The following is an 18,738-nucleotide window of genomic DNA, read 5'->3' on the forward strand; positions in this document are numbered from 1 at the left end:
TCCCTGCGGGGTTTTTGGGAGCTCCCCGCGCACTGAGCGAGGCTCTCCTTTACCTTCAGGATGATGGGAGAGCCCGGCTTCTGCTCCAGCACGCCCGTGGAGCTCAGCATTTCGAACGTGGGGTTGGGGTAGTAGATGAACTTGGTGTCGTTGTAGACCAGCAGGGACTGGACGTTGTTGAAGATGAAGCCGAACTCGTCCGGGCGCTCCACGGCGTCCAGCCCCGGCCGGTACTCGGGGCTCAGCGGTGGTGCCAGGCAGGCCAGGGCTGTGGCATTCACCACCTTGCACACCTGGGGGAAGGGAGGATTTCAGACACACAGCAGGGAACAGAACACTCTGCCCCGAGCTGGACTGGGATGCTCTGGTGGCTGGGAAGTCAAGTGGATTCATGCTTAGCTGGAAATATTTAATATCAAGGCTTGATGCTCCGTGATCTCAGAGGTTCTCAGAGGTTTTTTTCCAGCCTTATTGTGGTTTTGGGTAATCTCCTCCAGCCAGCACGAAGGCACTGGGGAAGAGATAGAGGGTGAGCCCAAAATGAACCATGTTTCAGTGGAGCTAAAGGCTCACACAGCAGCTCTTACTTATTTTTCTTTATTTTTTTCCTATTTCTTTCCACTTCCCTCCTCTCTAGCTCTGCAGCAGACCCATAGGGAATACCTGTTCCCTGCTGCAAAGGGGGATTAGAGGCCATGCCCAAATGGCAGCGAGGGAAGGGAATGGATTGTGTGACACTGGTGGGCAGGAGGGAACATGAAGGTCACCTCCAGCTGGGCTGAGGACACCCACAGCTCCTCCAGCCCTCAGAGCAGGGAAATCACTGATTTATGGGGCTCTTGCCTAGTAAAGCAGCAAGAGCCCAACCATTTGGCCTCCCTCCATAAGTGAAAGATTTAATTTCACTCAATTTTGTGTCTTCAGAATTATTTTTGTAGCACTATAACTGCAAGTGCTAGCAACAAAATTAGATGTCTTTTTAAAAAGAGCTCAGATGAAAAAAGGTCTTGAGGGGGAGAAAAGGAATAGGAAAAGACTGCTAAGTGATTTGCCCTTTCCCAGATAATACAGACTCAGTCACAAAGATCACTGCATAGAAACAATATATTTCAGTTTTACTTGATCAGAATAATTTTCTAAAGTCCTGGAGGTGCAATTCTTACTTGTAGCACACACAAGAACCTCGCTTAGTCCCCATTTAGCTGGGGCTTCATCTCAGTTTCTCACTCAAGGACTGAAAGACTACAGATAAGGGAAGGAGGTAATTTCACATTTTTATGTGTCAAATTCCCTCTTCCCAGTGTCCCCAGTTTGGGGGAGTGCAGGAAATACCCCCAGAGCAGCTTTTGCCATGGCAAACCCCCCCAGGCAGGCAGCCCTGACACCAGTACCCCATGCAGGGAGCTGTAGGATGAGGCTCCCAGCCCCCAACCCCTACTCACGTTGACAAACTCCTTCCCGTTGTACTTGACACGGATCCGGGGCTCCTGGATCACGTCCAGGTTGGAGCCAGTGATGGTCAGGGGTGTGTGTCCACTGTGGGAAAGCCAGGAGAGGCTGGTCAGTGTGCTGGGCTGTGCACAGAGCCTGGCCTTGAGCTCAGCCCCAGACACAAGGTGCCTGTAGGGTCAGGTTTGAGGGGATGGGAACAGCCCAGGGCTCTCAGCAATGTCCCTGTGCTGTGACAGCAGCAGCCACCCTGCTCCTCACACTGCGTTTTCATTAACATCAGCTCTCTCCTTGCTTGGTGCCTGCTGGTTTTGTGATACTCCAGGACAAGAAAGAACCTTTAATGAGCAGTTGTGCCTTTCTGCAGCAGAGGGGCTGAGCTGGGCTGTGGTTGTGCCCCAAACTCTTGGTGCAGGGTCTGCTGAACACACCCACTCTGGTAACCCCAGGGCTGAGTTGTGGTGATTGCAAACCCCAAAAATGCCCAGCCCTGACCCATTCAGGATGCTGGGTGGGATGTGAATTTCCAAACAGCCCCTTTTTTTGTCCTCCCCAGAGCAGGGGAGAGCCAAGGAGGTGCTGTCAGAACTGGTACCTGGCGATGCTCCACTCGGGCTCGATGTGCTGCACCTTGGGGTCATCGATGTACTCAAACAGCAAAGTCCTCTCCAGCTGAGCCCTGTCCACGCTGACAGAGACCTGAACAGTCCCCAGGCCGTGGGCTGAGGGTGCTGACACACAAACAATCTCATTCATGGATCGCCTGCACAAGAGGGAAACGAGCAGTGTTAATGGGGTGGTGGAAGGCAGGAAACAGCCTTTGTCCTGTCCTGGGGCAGCTCAGTGAAGGGCTGAGCCTTCAGCCAGCCCCACACTGCTACCTGGGGAGCTCCTGAGCTGGGCAGGAGGGCTTGGCATGGAAGGAAGGGCAGGGAGCTCCGTGCCGAGCTCTGCCCACCGTGAGAGCAGCGCAGCCTCGCTGAAATCCCTCTTTGTGCCAAGCTGCAGCTCCCGCATCCCCCTGAACCCGCTGCCTTCTGCTGGGCGTGTGAAAACAGATGGCTGCCTTTTCAATGGGATGCATAAGCTCAGTGAAAAGCCAAATTCTTCCCCTCCCCACCCCAGTGCACACACGAGGCTCTTGTGAGCGGCACAATGGCCCCGTGCAGCCCCTGCCTGGGAAGGGCCATGGCACCGGCACCGCTGCCTTGGGCTTTGTGTCCCCGTCAGAGCGGGGTGACCTCGGCTCAGTGCTGCCTGGCTGGACACAACAGACCATCTGCTGCCACCAGAGCCCCGGAGAAGGTCGAGGCAGCGGCGCAGTGAGGCACTGTGAGAGCACAAAGGCGCCGGTGGGTGGAGGGATGGAGAAGGGGAATGAGATCTGAGCATCCAGAACAGAGCTGGGGGGATCCACACGGCTCCTTGGACACTGATCCTACAGAAAGTGCTGGAGGGACATCCCTGGCAGGCCAGTGTTCCTGCACAGCCACCTGTGCTTGTCCTTTCTGCCCAAACCTGCCCCTGGCTCGCTGCAACCTCAGCGTCCCTTCTGTGGCTCCTTTAGTTTTGGGTTCTCCCAGGGGAGAGGGCAGGCAGGTCTGCAGCACCTCATTGCCAGTCTGGTACTTAAATTAAAACCTGGCACTCCTGAATGGAACCTTCACCATCCTCACCATCCTCAGGGGCTTGGGGAGGTGCCTGAATGGAGCCGTGTCTGTCCCTGGCAGGGGACAATGTGTGCTCCCTTTCTGGGGTCCTTGCACACTCGCTGCCCTCTCCAAGGAGCATGGACATTTGGGAGGGCATGGAACAGCAGGTACCACAAAGTTCCCAGCTCACACCTTGCCACTTCCACCCCTCACAACCGAGGGAACAGAACCGACCCCCTGAAACGCCTCAAACCAATTGTACTTGGTGCAATAACACATCCACCCCTTCCTGCCCTGCTCCTTTACCTTTTCCCATCCTCACCTGCTTTCATCACATCCACCTTGATTTAATTTAGCCACAAAGGCTTCCTTGTGTGAGGAGTGGGATTCCTCAGCCCCTGTGCTGAGTCTCGGGGTGATTCTGAGCAGCCTCATATCCTCATATCCAGGATTTCCTGCCCTGCTGCTGCCCACCCCAGACCCTGCCGTGCCTGCCCAGCTCTGGCACGGGCTCCGAGTGACGCAGGGCTGCTGGCAGAGCAGCTCCCAGCTCCCTGTGATCAGCTAATTAGCTTTCTGTGCTATTATTATGTCGTCATGGTGAATCTACCCACTCCTCCGATCAGAGAGGGGAGAATGGGGGAAGCTGTAATTAGAGGGAATCTCATTAGGAGCTGCTTCATCTCATCAGGCTCCCCCACACCCTCGAGTACAACTGGAGTTCACTGCCTCACAAGAGTCCAAGGCAAACCAAGTGCACAGCGTGAGGGATGGGGCTGCTCAGCCACTGCTCCCTCCTGGCTGAAGTTTCTGCTTCCTGCTGTAATTACAACACCCAGGGAATCCAAAGCTCCTCCGGGTTTTGCAGGTCAGCAGCTGCAGGTTGCCTGAATAGGATCAGGTATTTAAGGGATGATATTGCAGGGCTGATCCTGCACTTCTGCTGCTGGCAACGCTGTTCCCATCTGAGGGAGCAATTTGGCATTTTTGGTTTGGGTGTGGGAGGAAATATTGATGGGTTGGTTACACTGGGTTAACACCTGGAGGGCTGAGCTGCACTGGAAGGTCCTGGGATGCCCTGAGCACCATCCTAGCGTGGATCCAGAGCAAGAACTGCTGAAAACCCAGAGTGCTCCCACACCTGAACACCCACAGCTCCCACAGCCCTGAACCCCTCAGGCTTTAGGATAAGAAATTCACCTCAAGGGCTCTTTGCTTTCCCAGAAACTTTCCTCAGTTCCTCCTGGGCAGCCTGAGCGAGGATCTGGGAGGCAGAATCCCTTTGGATACCAGGCTGCCACCCAGGCTGTGCCCACTGCCAGCAGGGTGGGCAGGGCTGTGTACTGATACACACAGATGTAAACCACAGGTCTCTTTTTTAACTAAGCCCCGGGAAAACCCATTAAACCTTGCAAATGTCAACTCTGTGTTTACACTGTTGGGGAAAAAGCAAATTTGCCATCGAAATCCCAGCAGAGATTGATGGCTGTGCAAGTTCCTCAGCAGGAGGTGTGAGCAGAACCTCGCCTTGCTCTGCCCTGAGGATCCCAGACCATTTTTAGGAGGTCGAGGCACCTGCAGCAGTGGCTGCAATAAAAGCAGAGCAGGTCTGTGAAAAGAGAAAGGAGATATTTCTTATAAATGTTCCATTTGCTTCAGAGCAGCCAGGCTGGGGGCAGGTACTGATGACCAATATAAGCACATTTCCATCACGGTGATGTTTCACTGTGATTTTCAGAGCAGTTACCATTGGAACAGCATTAAAATGAAATAATGAACAGCACTGACACCGATGGATCCCTCCCTTGCCATGCAAGCCTCCATCACAATAAAAGAGAAGATGGTTTCATGCAATAAAAGAGGGAATGGAAGCCTTAGGGGCTCCCAGATGGATTTTTGCACGTTCAGCTCCAGCAGATCCGTGCTGGGATGGGAGCAGGAGGTGCTGCAGGAGCCTGTGCTGGTCTCTTACTCGTGGAACTCGCAGGTCTGGTTGCCCAGGAGCACGGACACACGGCTGCCAGCCCCGAGGTAGTGGCCAGAGATGGTCACCATGGTCCCTCCCGACTCTGGGCCACGGCTGGGGCTCAGGAAACTCACAGCTGGAGTCTGCAGGAAGGAAAGGACAAGCTCAGTGCTCCTGCTGTGCCAGGGAGCTGCTGTGACAGCAGAGAAGGACATCCCTGAGTGCCCAAGGCCAGCTTGGATGGGGCTTGGAGCACCCTGGGATGGAGGAAGGTGTCCCTGGGATGCTGGAAGGTGTCCCTGCTCTTGGCAGGGCTGGCACTGGGTGTTTGAGGATCCCTTCCAACCCAAACCAATCTGTGATTCCATCATCACTGTCCTGGAGGTGCAGAGCTGTGGGAGCCCTGGTTTATTCACAGGGTGAGCTCTCAATCCTGCAAGCTGGGCTTGCTGAGTGAGCCACCAAAAATTCTGCAACACCAGGAGGAATCTCCCCCAAAAAAACCCCCAGCAATTCCGGGATTGTCTGCTGGAGCTGAACCCCTTCCATGTGCCACTCTCAGCTCCTGGGGACACACGTGCTGTCCCCCAGCAGGACACTCACCACGAACATGTACTGCTGCGCTGACTTGGCCGTGAACTCGGGCTTGCACTCTCCGATGCACAGGAGCACTGGGCCGGAGCTGATCCCTGGAAGCGCCTGCCCCATTTCACAGACGATCCTGGAAGCAGAAATGCCGCAGGGAAGCTTTGGCAGGAGGTGCCAGCAGTGCCCTGCACAGCTCCACGCTGCCTTTATTTCTCCTTTCTCTCCCCACCCCTCTTTAACTTTGATATCTTCCTCTTTGGAAGAAGTTAATTACTGAGTCTATTTTTACCCCGCGTAGTAATTTAAAGGAAAAAAAAATCAAAATTAGACATAATTATTACAAGCTGTAAACTCCAGAGCAAAGCAGAGCACTAATGGCAATATATTAGCCAGTAGCAAAGTGAGTGCAAAGTCCTCAGAGTAACAGATGAGTTCATTAAGGGAACAGCTCACACTGCAGACTCCCAGTTAATCAAAACTGGAGAAACCTGCTGGGGGATGATAGAGACAGCCCTGGAGAGCAGCTTCTGCTGGGGGACAGGGCTAAGCTCAGCCCCGTGGGCACAGCCTGAGGCTGGGAAAGCTGCAGGGCCAGGGAGAGCTGCTGGGGTTAACCACGACTGATCACTGTGGATGGATATCGCCAAAATCCCAGGGCACAGGGGATGTGTGACACCAGCTGGGGATGGGATCAAGTGCATGCCAGTCATGCCAGCAGGTTTGGGGGAGGTTTTCAGAGGGGCATCAGCTGGCAGGGCTCACCAGATGGACCTGGATGCTGCCTGCTCCCACAGCAATGCTGGGAAGATAAATTCAAGAGCATCCCTGCAGGCACTGGGGAGCTGAGGGTGGGAGGAACCTGCCCCAGACTGGAAATCTGAGAGTGGGAATAATTTGCCTCAGGACTGGAGACCTGACCATGGGTAATTTGCCTCAGGGATGAAAAGCTGAAGGTAGGAGTAACCTGCCTGAGGCAGGAGGTGCAGTTCCACCCATGAGGGGATGCCTGTGGGGATCTGAGCCTGGGAGTGGGACCAGAGCAGAGCCAGAGCAGCCTCTGCCTGCTGAGGCTGAAGGAGAAGGGAGCAATCACAAAGACATAAAAGGCCCCAATGTGGGGAGGCAGCAGCTTTCCAGCTGCCTTCAGCAGCATTAAATGAAATCAAAAAGAAAAGAAAATAAACCACGAGGACTGAAGGCAAAAGGAAGCTGGCGCACAGGTGATGCAGGTAAGGAGCTGGAACGGGCACGTCCTCCCTGCTGCACAGCAGAAGGGGCTGCCTGGAGAGAGCTGCCTTGGGAGAGAGAGCAGGGCTTGAAGCGTCTCAGCTCGGAGCCTTCCTCTGCCACGCGCTCCTCGCTCTGCCTTTCAAGCAGACATCACCCCTGAGCCTCTCTGCTTGTCATTCCTTCACCTCTCCCTCCTCCTCCTCCTCCTCCTGCAGGCTGGCAATGGGGACAGGAGGCCACTCCGAGCTTGGGGCCATGGCAAACAAAGCCTGGGAAGTGATTGCTGGCGCCCCACGGGCAGGAGAAGGGAAGGGAGGTTCTCCTTGCCACAAGGAAACACCAAAAACTCAACTGTGCCAGCAAAGCAGCAGCTGCAGCTCAGCCCGGGCAGGGACGGGTGTGGGACAGGGCACAATGACCGGGTACACCTGGTCCGAGCCCTGCTCAAAGCCAAACCCCCAGCAGGTACCTTGTTACAAAATGATGCATTCGGCAGAGCTGTAGGGTGCCGATTGCCGGGCTAAGTGGCCCTTTCACCAACATTAACCTAATTGCTGGCTGATAGATTGCGGGCTGGAGCATATGGCAGAGTCATTACAGTCTTGGAATTCAGTCTGCCCACAGAACCCTTAAGAGGGTCCTTTTATCTGTATTCATCTTTAAAAGGCAGCTCTCATGCTAACGCTTGCTGTTATCTGCCCAGGGTAAATGTTTTAATGATGTTAACAAACTTTGAAAGCTCAAGAGCCGTAATTAGAGTCATGATTATAAAATCAGGGTTTCATACCATCAAAGGGGGATAATTTCATAATCTTCCATCCTTTATTTGAAAAATAAAATATAACAAAGTACTGCTCAGCAGAACAGCCCCAACTGCTCGCAGTGATGGGTATTGGTGCCGTGCTTGGAGCCATTCCTGCAGCAGCCTCAAGCACCTTTCATCCCGTGATCCCAAATTCCCTGGCACTCTGCACTGACCCTTCTGCCCTCCAGATGGGGAAAGAAACACCAGGAATGGACAAAACCCAACCGAGGCCACCGTGTGCTGCTGGTGACAGGTCCTTGCACAGTGCTGGGCTCTGAGTGGGAGCCACCAAACGCAATTCCCAGCAGAGCACAGCTCCTCTCAAAGCTCCCAAAGCTGGGGCAGGGCCGTGCTGCTGGGACCAGCCACGGGATCTTGGCCACCGCCACATTCCCAGTCCTAGTGCACGGGACACCATCCTGCTGTCCCACCAGGAGATGACACCACCCAAGGGGAGACATCACCAGTGTGCCCTGTCCCACCCCACAAACATCCCCCAAAGCCCTGCCGACCCCTGGGCTCCCCCAGCACAGCCCCGTGGGGCAGCAGAGCAGCGGCTGTGGCGCTCTGGGCTTTACTCGCCCGTCCCCTCTTACGGGCCCGTTTTCTAATTTTGGGCTGACATTTTTCTTAGTGAAACAAATGAATTGACTCCAGTGGAGGCCCACTCGGATTACGGGGCTGTCAGCGCCTCGCTCTCCTAACAAATGGCTGCGTGCAGCCGGCGGTGCCGGCAGAATTCCAAGTGGGATGGGGAGCAGGCTCGGGAGCAGCAGCAGCGAGGTGCTCATCAGCAAAGGTGCTTAGCCAAGCAGGAAGGAAGCAGAACATTTAATGAAAGCTTAAAGGGCTGCTGAACCCCTGCTGAGAGAGTCCAGCTTGTGGGAATGTGTGGGAATCCCTTCCCATGGCCACCTCACAGCCCTTCCCGCAGTGCCCGGGCTCTGGGTGAGTTTTTGGAGGTCAGGGAGGGGCTCTGTGGGGTGCCCAGCCCAGGGGAGCAGAGGTGGGGACAGCTGAGGGGACACTCACTGCTCGGCCACGACGTAGTGCTCGGGCAGGGGCGTGCACGGCACCCCGGCCACCTGCACGCCCTGCGCGATCTCCGAGAAGTCCAGACCCAGGTTGACACCACGGATGGTCACCCTCGTCCCTCCTTCCGGGGGCCCCGACACCGTCAGGATCTGCAGGGAGGCACAAGGCAGGGAAAGGTGAAGTGACATCGCCGTGATTCAGTCCCAGCCCAGGTTTGGAAATTCTGCTGCTGCCACACCAGCCAGGGCCACCCCCTCGTGGCTCTGCTGCATGTCCTGGAGGAGCCCGAGGATGCTGAAATCCATCTGTGCCCTGCTCTAAGGGAGGACTCCAAGGTCCCTGAGCTGGCCAAGAAGAGTGGGCAGTGCCATTGTCCAGAAGGATAAACCTGGCTCCCATCTCCTCCATCCAGAACAAGGTAAGTCACCTTCCAGAGGCAGCCTGGTGCTTGGGAGAACTTTACCTCTGCCTTGGCTGTTCTCTGAATGTTAATGTCACATTTTATTAGTGACTTGGCACCTCAAATGACTTAAAAATGTTAAAAGGGTGAGGTGTGTGCTTTCAAGCTGCCTGTTTATAGCCTGCCTCAGCCATAATCATCCCTGCTTCCCTGGACCTGCATTAAGGACAATCTCCTCTTCAATTAGGAGTATAAATTTCAATAATGCATAGTCACAAAATTTGGATCCAGAACTCTCAGACAGTTATCCTGAATCTGCCACCGCTCTGTTGTTGCTCTTGGGTGAGTTTCTAATCTTCCCTGTGCTGCAGCTGTTATTAATAAATAAACACAATCCATAATAATGCAATTTAATTAATTTAATGGATAAATCTTGTTTACGCTTCTTTGTTCCTCCCTTGTCTTTGGCAAAAACACTTGAGCTCCTCAGAACCTTTTCCTTGCTGTTCCCAGATGGATGGTTGTTTTTTTTCCACCTTCTCAGGAGTGAGGAAGGTGGCCAGACACCCCTGCCACCAGGACACCACATCCCAGTGACCTGCCCCCATCATTTCTGTGGCTCCCAGTTCCCCAAAACATCTCCAAAAAGTCATTCAAGATGGAATCCCACCATCCCCACTAAACCAGTGGCCACATCCATTTGGTTTTTGAGCACAGCCAGGGTGACTCCAGCACTTCCCTGGGCATTCTGAGCCATTTTTGGCCACACAAGCTGAGGTTATTCCAACTCCATGCACCCACCAGAGCCACCAAGCCACTCCCTCCTTCCTCCTCATCCTTTAATTCCCACCTGCCTCTCCCCTCCACCACCTGATGGAGGTTTTTAATTTATTCACCACTCACTGCCTGTTGTGCTGCTGCTCCTGTAACTCACACCATGGCCTGTCTTGTATCATTTAGCTCTGTGAGCTCGATGTGCCCATAAACCCACTACAAAACCACACTGGAATGTGTTACCCCCAGTCCTGGAGGCCTGGTAGTGTTTACATCACTGCTTGGGAATCACCTGAACTTGCCTGACAGTTACAAGTGTCCTTTGCAGCTCTGGATGATGTTAAAATGCATTTACTGGAGCACTTACTCTGCTGGGCTCGTTGTCTCATCACTGCTCAAAATAAAGGAGTCACCACTTGCCATTTCCTGACCTGAGCAGAAGCAGAGGGGCCAAGCAGCCTCCCTGAACAAAGCCGAGCTGATGCTGTATTTTAAAAATGTCCTGACCTGGAAAATCCCCAATATGGAGCTCCACTCGACCTAGATTTTAGTGGCCACTAATTGAACAGTTTTGAAGTAACTGTGCCATAAAGCAGCCCCAGGGTTAGAACAGATGCATTCAATTAATTACAGCTGGAGAGATTCAGTCAAAATCACAGAAAGAAGATAAGTCTTAAAGGTCCCAGTGCACCCAGAGCTGGGGACCCTCCGAGCAGCATCCCTGGGCTTCTCACTGGGGTGAGGATGAGGCACCTGCAGCACAGCCAGCCCATGGTGTGCCTTAATCCCAGCTGGGCTGGGAGCTGCCCAGGCTGCAGGGCTGCCAATCCACATTTCTGATCTGAGACAGACAGGATTAGCAAGAAGTATTCCCCAATTTCAAGAAAATCACTTCAGTAGACTGGCTTTCGGCTTAGAGCTCTGTGGAGGATGAAAAGGACCTGCAAAGGGCAGCTGAGAAAGAGCCAGGCCATTACCAGGACCTGGACACTTGCTGTTTAGAAATCTGCACCTCTGCTGAAGTTTTTTCAGGTTGTTTGCCAGACTGAAGCAGCTTGAAAGTCACTGAGATGTGAGCGAGGTGTGGGAGGCAGAATTATTCTGAGCAGGTCACCTCTCCCCACTGCACGAGGCAAATCCCAATCCCTGCAATAATGCTGGGCAGGGCTGGGCAGGTGTCAGCACTGTGTCATTCAGCACATGGGCTGGGTACGGGGGTGAGGGGGGTGGCAGGAGCTCGGTCACCCCCACACCCTGTCCTTGACCAGGGAAGGGATGCAGATGCTCCAGAGCACCTCTCTTATTGCTGCTTTTTACTTGAAACCAAGGTAGGGACCCCCCAGGCTGGAATCCAGGGGATCCCCAGGGTTGGAATCCAGGGAATCCCCAGGGCTGGAATCCAAAGGATCCTCAATGTTGGAGTCCAAGGGAACCCTAAAATTGGGATCCAAGGGATCCCCAAGATTGGAATCCAAGGATCCCAGGGATCCAGGAGCCCCATTCCAGTGCTAGAACCTTTCCCCTCCCAGCCTGCAGAAGACACAGCTCCAACAATGAGGGATAAATATTCTCAGTGTCACCTCTGGCTGCTCCAATCTTTCAGCGTTTCTAACATGAAGCCACATTTTGCCTGCAGAAGAAATCAGTGAGGAGCCAGGGAGAGCTGAGCTGGGGCTACCTGGGAGCTGCTGGGGCTACCTGGGAGCTGAGCTGGGGCTACCTGGGAGCTGCTGGGGCTTTCCCTGCAGAGCTGGAGGGAAGCCACAAGCCCTGCACATCACCCCCTTGGCATCTGTTCGGGTGCAGAGAGAGCACCCAACCAATGGCACAGCCCCTGCCCCCTCCCCAAACTCCATCCACCTTCATCCTTTTTGTGCTTTTTTTTTTTTGCTCTGGATCCCAGCTGATGAGCCCAGCGGGGAAGCAGCACACGAGCATTGTCATCCCGGCGTGATCCCTCCTTGTCTGTGCCTCAGCTGATGGCACATTCAGAACCTAATTGTTATCTCAGCAGAGCAACTCCATTATTCAGCCTGACACTGCCCCCCCTTCAGCTGTTTGTTGCACTGATGTTATATTAATGAGGCCTGCAAATAAATGAATAGGAGATCAGAGCGCCGCTTGTTCGCCAGAAACTGATTTTTATTTATTTATTGCTAAGGCCACAGGCCGGGTGGAAGTTTTAAGCTGCTGAGGGGGCTTTGCTGGGGAGGGCTGGGCCTCTCACTCAAAGGATTGCAAATACCCCTCTGCTCATTTACTTTTAGAACTATTAAGACACAATCTATTCTTTTTTATGCATCTCCCGAAGGCACTGGCGCCTGGGAGCCAAGCCCTTGACCTCAGGCTTGTCACAAAGAGTCAACCTGGCCAGATGAAGCAGGAGGAGCAGAAACCAGCCCTTATTAAAGCTCTTTTACTCTGGGTAATCCAGGCTGCAGTGTGATCTCCAGTATGAGAACAAACCCTGCTCCCCAGTCCTGTCACTACTGGTGCCCAGGGCACGGGGGACGTGTCCCCAGTGCCAGCTCTGGTGCCAAGGCCAGGTCAGTCCCAGCAGGGCAGGGTGTCCTCCCACCTGTACAGCTCAGCAGCACGGGGCATTGCAAAATGGTTCCCAAAACCCTGAGAAAATTCAGATTTTGGGAAAGGACCCAACAGCAACGAAAGCTGGGAAGGTCTCGTGGTCTCCTCCACAGTCTCACTCTGAGGGCTGAGACACAGACCTGGGGATGGAGTCAAGAAATCTGCAACAGCAGAGCTCTGCTCTTTTCTCCTTGGACAGAGCCCAAAAGTATTGCTTTCAAGTTGGACAGTGATAAAACACTTGGTAGCAGTGCCCTGCCTGCAGCCAGCTGCCAGAGCCAGCCTGGCACTGCTCTCATGCAAGTCACTTGGTGGCTGGAGCTCAGTGTGCTTTGCCCAGCACAAGGAGGGGCAGAGAAATAATTCCAAGATTTCTTCGACTTGACAACTTTCTGCATGGTTTATGGGGGAGCAAATCTCAGAAGAGGCTGTTTTGCTTCTTGTAGCATAACCTCGTGCAGCAGAACAGCACTTGGGCAAGAGAAAATTGGGTTCTGCCCAGTGGCAGGGCAAGGAGAATACCCAGGGAAGCCTTTAAGGATCATTGTATCTCTTGGTAGGACAGCTGAGACTTGGAGAACAAAGAGACCAACTGAGCAGGGAAAGGAGAGGCTTCCAACACTTTTTAATGCTTTCCCATCTCTGCACAACCAGCCCCAGCACCTCCCACCAGCTCCACTCTGCTCTGTACAAAAAAAAAAAAAACACTGCCAAGAGAAAAACCTGCACTAGAGGAGAAACACCTGCACAAGAGAAACACCTGCACTAGAGAAACACCTGCACTAGAGAAACACCTGCATGGGAGATAAACCTGCCCAGCAAAGATGTAACACTGTTGGGCAGAAGGCTTAAGGCAGAAATACCAAAATGTCCCAGGTATTACCTGGTAAAGTCCCTGAGGATGGACGGACCCTCGTCAGCAGCATCCTTCTCCTGTCAGCCCCCCCAGCCCAGACACAGCAGCAGCCTCTGTGCTTCCTCCTCTCCTCCACTGAAGGAGTTGATGCCTCCCTCCCACGGGATCTGAGCCAGTTTAGTTAAACCAGTGCAGAAACTAATTTAATTTAAGAGGAGACTTCCACACTCACTTGGGTTCTGATTCAGCTGGCAGATTTTGGGTGCTGAGCAGCCCTGCCACCAGCATTGCTGTGACAGACAACTCTGATCCTTCTGCGGTGTGGATACACACCCAGGGCAAGGGAGGCTTTTTTTGGGGGGGGGATTTAATTAAGTGAGAAACCCAAACCTTCCTCCATTCCCACCTGATAGCAGCGTCACTCCTCACAGCAGCGCTAACAGAGCGAGTGCAGCTTCACTGCTGAAAATGCTCCTGGGACACATTGTGCGTCCCTCAGTGGGCTGCACTGAAATATCAGAAGCACCAACTCCACACTAATTATCTCCCTGGTTTAATTAGCATTCCCGCTGAACAGCCCGTGGCGGTCACCCCGGCGCGGGTGGCACGGGTGGCGAGTGCCAGCTGCCCGTGGGCCAGCGCCTGCACACCTGGCCAGGTGCCAGTGGTTTCCCAGAAAGTCCCGGAGTGTTTTATCCCAGAGCTGGGTGGATTTTCAGCCAGGGGAAGGAGGGAAGGAGGGAAGGAGGGAAGGAGGGAGGGAAGGAGGGAGGAGCAGGCTGGCGCAGCGCGGGCTCACCTCGGTGATGCGCGGGTTGGAGCACTTGACGTTGTGGCTGGACCAGTCGAGCCAGGGGGAGCCGCAGTGGGGCCGCAGGGTGCACTTGGCCTCGCCGCTGCACCAGCCACACTCGAACTTGGGGTCGGCTTTGAGGCACAGCCCGCAGCTCTCGCGCTGAGCCGCGCACTTGTACAGGTGCACTGCGGGGACACGGCACGGCGGGCGCGTCAGGGAGGGGGAGCCTTGGGGTGCTGCGGGGTCCCACTGGGCTTATTTGGGGTTGGGGGATCCCATTGGGGTGTATTTGGGACTGGGGGATCCCATTAGAGTGTATTTGGGATTGGGGGATTCCATTGGGGTGTATTTGGGACTGGGGAATTCCACTGGGGGGTATTTGGGACTCGGGATTCCATTGGGGTGTATTTGGGACTGGGGGATCCCATTGGGGTGCTGCTGAGGTTAGAGGATCCCACTGGGTTGTATTTGGGACTGGGGGATCTCATTGGGGTGTATTTGGGATTGGGGGATTCCCTCGGGGTGCAGCTGGGACTGGGGGATTCCCTTGGAGTATTCCTTCAGGACACAGCAGGGATTGGGGGATTCCCTTGGGATAGAGGTAGGATTGAGGGATTCCCTCAGGTACAGCTGCTCCTGGATTTGCCCACCAGAGCACGAGCTCAGTTTTGGCTCCCCAAGCTGCAGGTGCCCCTGCACAGGTGGATTCCAAAAGCAGCCCTGCAGGGAGCTGCTGTCCTGCTCAGGGTGATCCTCAGGGGTCTCTGCCCCCACAGCCCCTCTCCAGCATCCCCCACCCATGTCTGAAGCCAGTCCCTGCAGATTTTACCTTTCAGATTCTCCGGGTTGTCAATGACAAAGTTCCCGTTCCAAACCACGGCAAAGTCCACTGCCAAATTGCTGATGTCCATCCCATCATAGAGGTACTGCAGGGGGAGAGCCACAGTGAAAAGCTTGGCAGACAACACTCACACACAAAGATTTTGAAGAGAAACCATCTTAATTCTCTGCTTAAAAACATCTGCTGGTGCCTGAGACACCACATTTTTACACTCAATCTCCAGGGTTCTGCTTTGAGTCCCTTCTCCTCACCAGGAAGAGATAATTAAATCAGATCTAGTCCTTGTGAGAGGTAACACATTAATTATTCCACTCGCAGTGGTTGCTCTCATCACTCAAGTCTCTGGCTCACCAACACAGCCCCTCTGGTTAACCAGACTGGGACTGCTGCCTTCAGGCTGCTTCCTGCCCAGTTTGTGCATCCCAGTGTGACTGGGAGCTCCCAAAATCCCACTGCAGAGCTTTGCAGGTGGAGCAGGAAACAGCTGAGCAGCAATAGATGGTGCAGAGCCCCAGCCACTGTTCCAGCCTGCTCTAGGACTGGCTTGAGTTACTCCCCTTCTCATGGACATCCTGGGGGCTGTGAGTGAGAGGCTGAATTCCCAGGGAATGCTGAAATTCCCATTTTCACACCCACCACTGGCCAGGTCTCACTCTGGTGATCTCTTTAGGTCAACCAAGAGCTGCTACAAAGACTTCAGAGGGTGAGGGAGCATTGCCATCCTCTCTGGGATGAGGGAATGGTGATGGAAGCAGGGCAGACTGCTCTGCCTGTGCAGTTTTAACTCATGTTTGACTGTACTGGTTCACCCTGCCTGGGTTTTACTAAGCAGGTGTGGAACAAGAAGCTGTGAGCCCAGAATGGCCCCCACATCCTCCCTCCACCACTTCCTATCAGCCCAACAGCAATAAAAGTGCTTCTCTAATGCTTATAAATCACTCTGGATAGGAGAAGTACTAGGTACTATTAATACATTTATTATCCACCAAGCTGCAAGGCCCAAAGATGGCCAGCGATGTATAAATACCCAGTAAAACTTTTAAAAATTCAAAACTTCATTAACAATTTAAGACCATCTGCACTGAATATTCAAGTGGACCCTGTTGTGCTGCCTAAAACAAAGTGATTGTGCCCTGTTTGCCCGGGGCCCTTTCCCAGCACATGGGGAGCAGAGCAAGGACCACGCTTGTCCCTGCTCGTCCCCCAGCTATGGAGGGACACAAAAACCCCAAATTTGGGCTGTGGATCAGGGTGGGGGTGCCTGTATTTGCCATTTGTGTTTTGGCATCCCAAGAGACCCACCAGGGTGACTTTGGGGTGCCCTGGGGTATCTGTGGTGAGGCTGAGCCCTGTCCTGTGGAGGAGAAATATCCTGCTCTGCTCCTTGGGAGCATCACTCTGGTGATTCCCCTGTCCCTTGGGACGATTCCCTGTCCCTTGGGGTTATTCCCTTCTCCCTTGAGGTGATTCCCCTGTCCCTTAGGGTGATTCCCCTCTCCCATGCTCTGCTCTTTTCCCTGGCAGTTCCCCTTTCCCCCTCCTTCCCTGCTCTCCAGCGCTGCTCTATTCATCCAGCAGCGTGACCTGGGATTTGACAGCTCCCCGATAAGGGGTCTGTGATTCTCCTTATCTCCCCGTGTGTGAATTAGCCTGCCTTAACACCTCCTGAATTCCCTCCTCCTCCTCCTCCTCCTCCTCCTCCTCCCTTTCTGACCCCCCACCAGCATCCAGGACCCTCCAGATGCGGCATCTCCTCCCTTTTCTCGGGCATTCTCCCACCTGGCATCCAGGATTAGGGAGATTTTCCCCGCTGCCCGGGGCTGTTTGGAGCTGCCAGCCCTGCTCTCACCGAGCTGTTCTGGCACTGCACGCTGGAGCTGTTGAAGCGCAGGGCGGGCACCCTGTGGATGATGCCCTGGATGCTGAGCACGCACTCGTAGCCCCTCTGGCCCGACTGGGGCTGGGGGAGGTTCCGGGCTTTCAGCGTGATGGGCTTCACCTCTCCCACCGGGATCAGGATCTCCTCCGTGGGGAACAGCTGGGGGCAGTCCTGCGAGAAAAGGAGGGAAGGTGGCAGGTTATGGGTGGGGTGATGCCTTGGGATTTCAGCTTTTATATTTTTCATATGTTTTATATTTTTATGTTTTTCGTATGTTTGTAATCCTGCAGTTCTTCAGTGTCTAACTCTGAACTCCATTTCCAGTGTGAGCTGCTGCTCTCCCATTTTGGGCAGACACAACAATTCCCCTCCAGGCTGGCAATCAAGGACACCTCACTGCCTCGGGCACTGAGAAATGTAAATAAAAGTGACTTGGGGCGGGAGAAAACTTGGGGTGAATGACCTCATTACCTGAAGCTGTAATTGCAAGATTAACCCCCAATATGCAAATGGACCAAACCAATAAAAGTGTGAAAACCTGTGACCCATTGTCCAATTTGGGTGTTGCCCCTGGGGGCTTTATCTGCCCTAAATGTACCTGAAGGCCCTTCAATAAATAGAAATAAACTGCTTTTTATTCCCTTCATTTTGTCTGGTCTGTGTTTTTAGGGAGCCTGACAAGGCATCAGTGGAGCTGCAGGTGTGGCCAGGTCTGGGCCGATGTCCCAGCACATCCTCAGGGTCCAGAACCTGCCCAGAACCTGCCCAGGAGCTGCCACTCCCCATTGCAGCTGCAGGTGAAGTGCAGGGACACAGAACCCCCCTGTGCCCTGCGGCTGGCACTGATTTCCTCCCTGCAGGTGCTCGGGGAGGGACACCCTCTTTGGGGATAAATCCAAGGTGTCCTCCCCTCTCTGAGCTTCCCACGGGTTTTATCTGCAGAGCCAGCAGCTCCTGCTGCCCCTCCCGAGGAGCTCAGCCCTTTATCAGCTCCCCCAGCCCTGCTGAGCCCCCTGCTCCAGGGGGGCACAGGCTGCCCCCAGCCACAGGGGCTTCTCCTGATCCCATTTCACCCCTCAGACCCCTCGTGCAGCAGAGATGGATCAGCCCAGGATGTGCTTCCCTCTCACCAGGCACTCTTCTGCTTTATCTCAGTGAAATTAGCCCAAGGTGCCATTCATTAATTTCCGAGGTGACATTCGGTTCTGCTCTATCTGCTCTCACTCCTCTCCATGCTCCACCACCTCTGCCTTCCTGAATCTCCCAGCAGCTCCTGTACCAGGCCTGGCTGGTGTTTTCCTGGGCTCAGGAGTGTCTGGGTGGGATTTGTGCCTCTGCCAAGCAGGGTGGGCAAAGCATCTGACCTGAACTGCCCCTTCTATCTCCAAATTACAAAATGGTTTGGGTGGAAGGAACTTAAAATTCATCCCTGCAAGTGTCCAAGGCCGGCTTGGAGCAATCTGGGATGGTGGAAGGTGTCCCTTGCTCATGGCAGGGGGTGGAATGAGATGATTTTTAAGATCCCTTCCAACCCAAACCATCTGTGATTCTGTGAAACACCATTGCACAGCAGAACGGATCTCCAGTTCGCCCAAGCACAAACCAAATGTCTAAATAAACCCTGAGATGGACCACAAAAAAATGACTTATCAGCTCCTGGTAACTGTGTGACATCCCTCCCCTGAGATCTCAACATTCCAAACATTATCTCTGCACAACACACTGGGAAATTCAATTTTTCTTCAATTCCTACACCGGGAACTGCAACACGCTGAGACAAAGGCTCTGACCATCGGCTGTATTTACATTCTGCTCAGCTCTAATTTGCTTTGATCTAATGGAACAAGGTACCTAAGTACCTGACACTGAATGATTAATCCC

General features: G+C 53.8%; 1 protein-coding gene across 1 annotated transcript in view; it reads right to left on the minus strand.

Moving 5' to 3' along the window:
- PLXNA2 (plexin A2) overlaps positions 1-18,738 on the minus strand; it is a 137,210-nt gene that overhangs the window by 25,790 nt on the left and 92,682 nt on the right. Inside the window, exons 10-18 of the mRNA XM_014872645.2 lie at positions 16,828-17,028; positions 14,967-15,063; positions 14,141-14,322; positions 8,723-8,874; positions 5,671-5,788; positions 5,074-5,210; positions 2,045-2,212; positions 1,443-1,536; positions 54-293 (exon numbers count right to left, since the gene is read on the minus strand). Coding sequence (XP_014728131.2) covers positions 54-293; positions 1,443-1,536; positions 2,045-2,212; positions 5,074-5,210; positions 5,671-5,788; positions 8,723-8,874; positions 14,141-14,322; positions 14,967-15,063; positions 16,828-17,028 — 1,389 coding nt within the window. The remainder of the gene's footprint in view (positions 1-53; positions 294-1,442; positions 1,537-2,044; positions 2,213-5,073; positions 5,211-5,670; positions 5,789-8,722; positions 8,875-14,140; positions 14,323-14,966; positions 15,064-16,827; positions 17,029-18,738) is intronic.

This window comes from Sturnus vulgaris, chromosome 29 (assembly GCF_052056855.1).
Source record: "Sturnus vulgaris isolate bStuVul1 chromosome 29, bStuVul1.hap1, whole genome shotgun sequence".
In the NCBI taxonomy this organism is placed as follows: Eukaryota; Metazoa; Chordata; class Aves; order Passeriformes; family Sturnidae; genus Sturnus; species Sturnus vulgaris.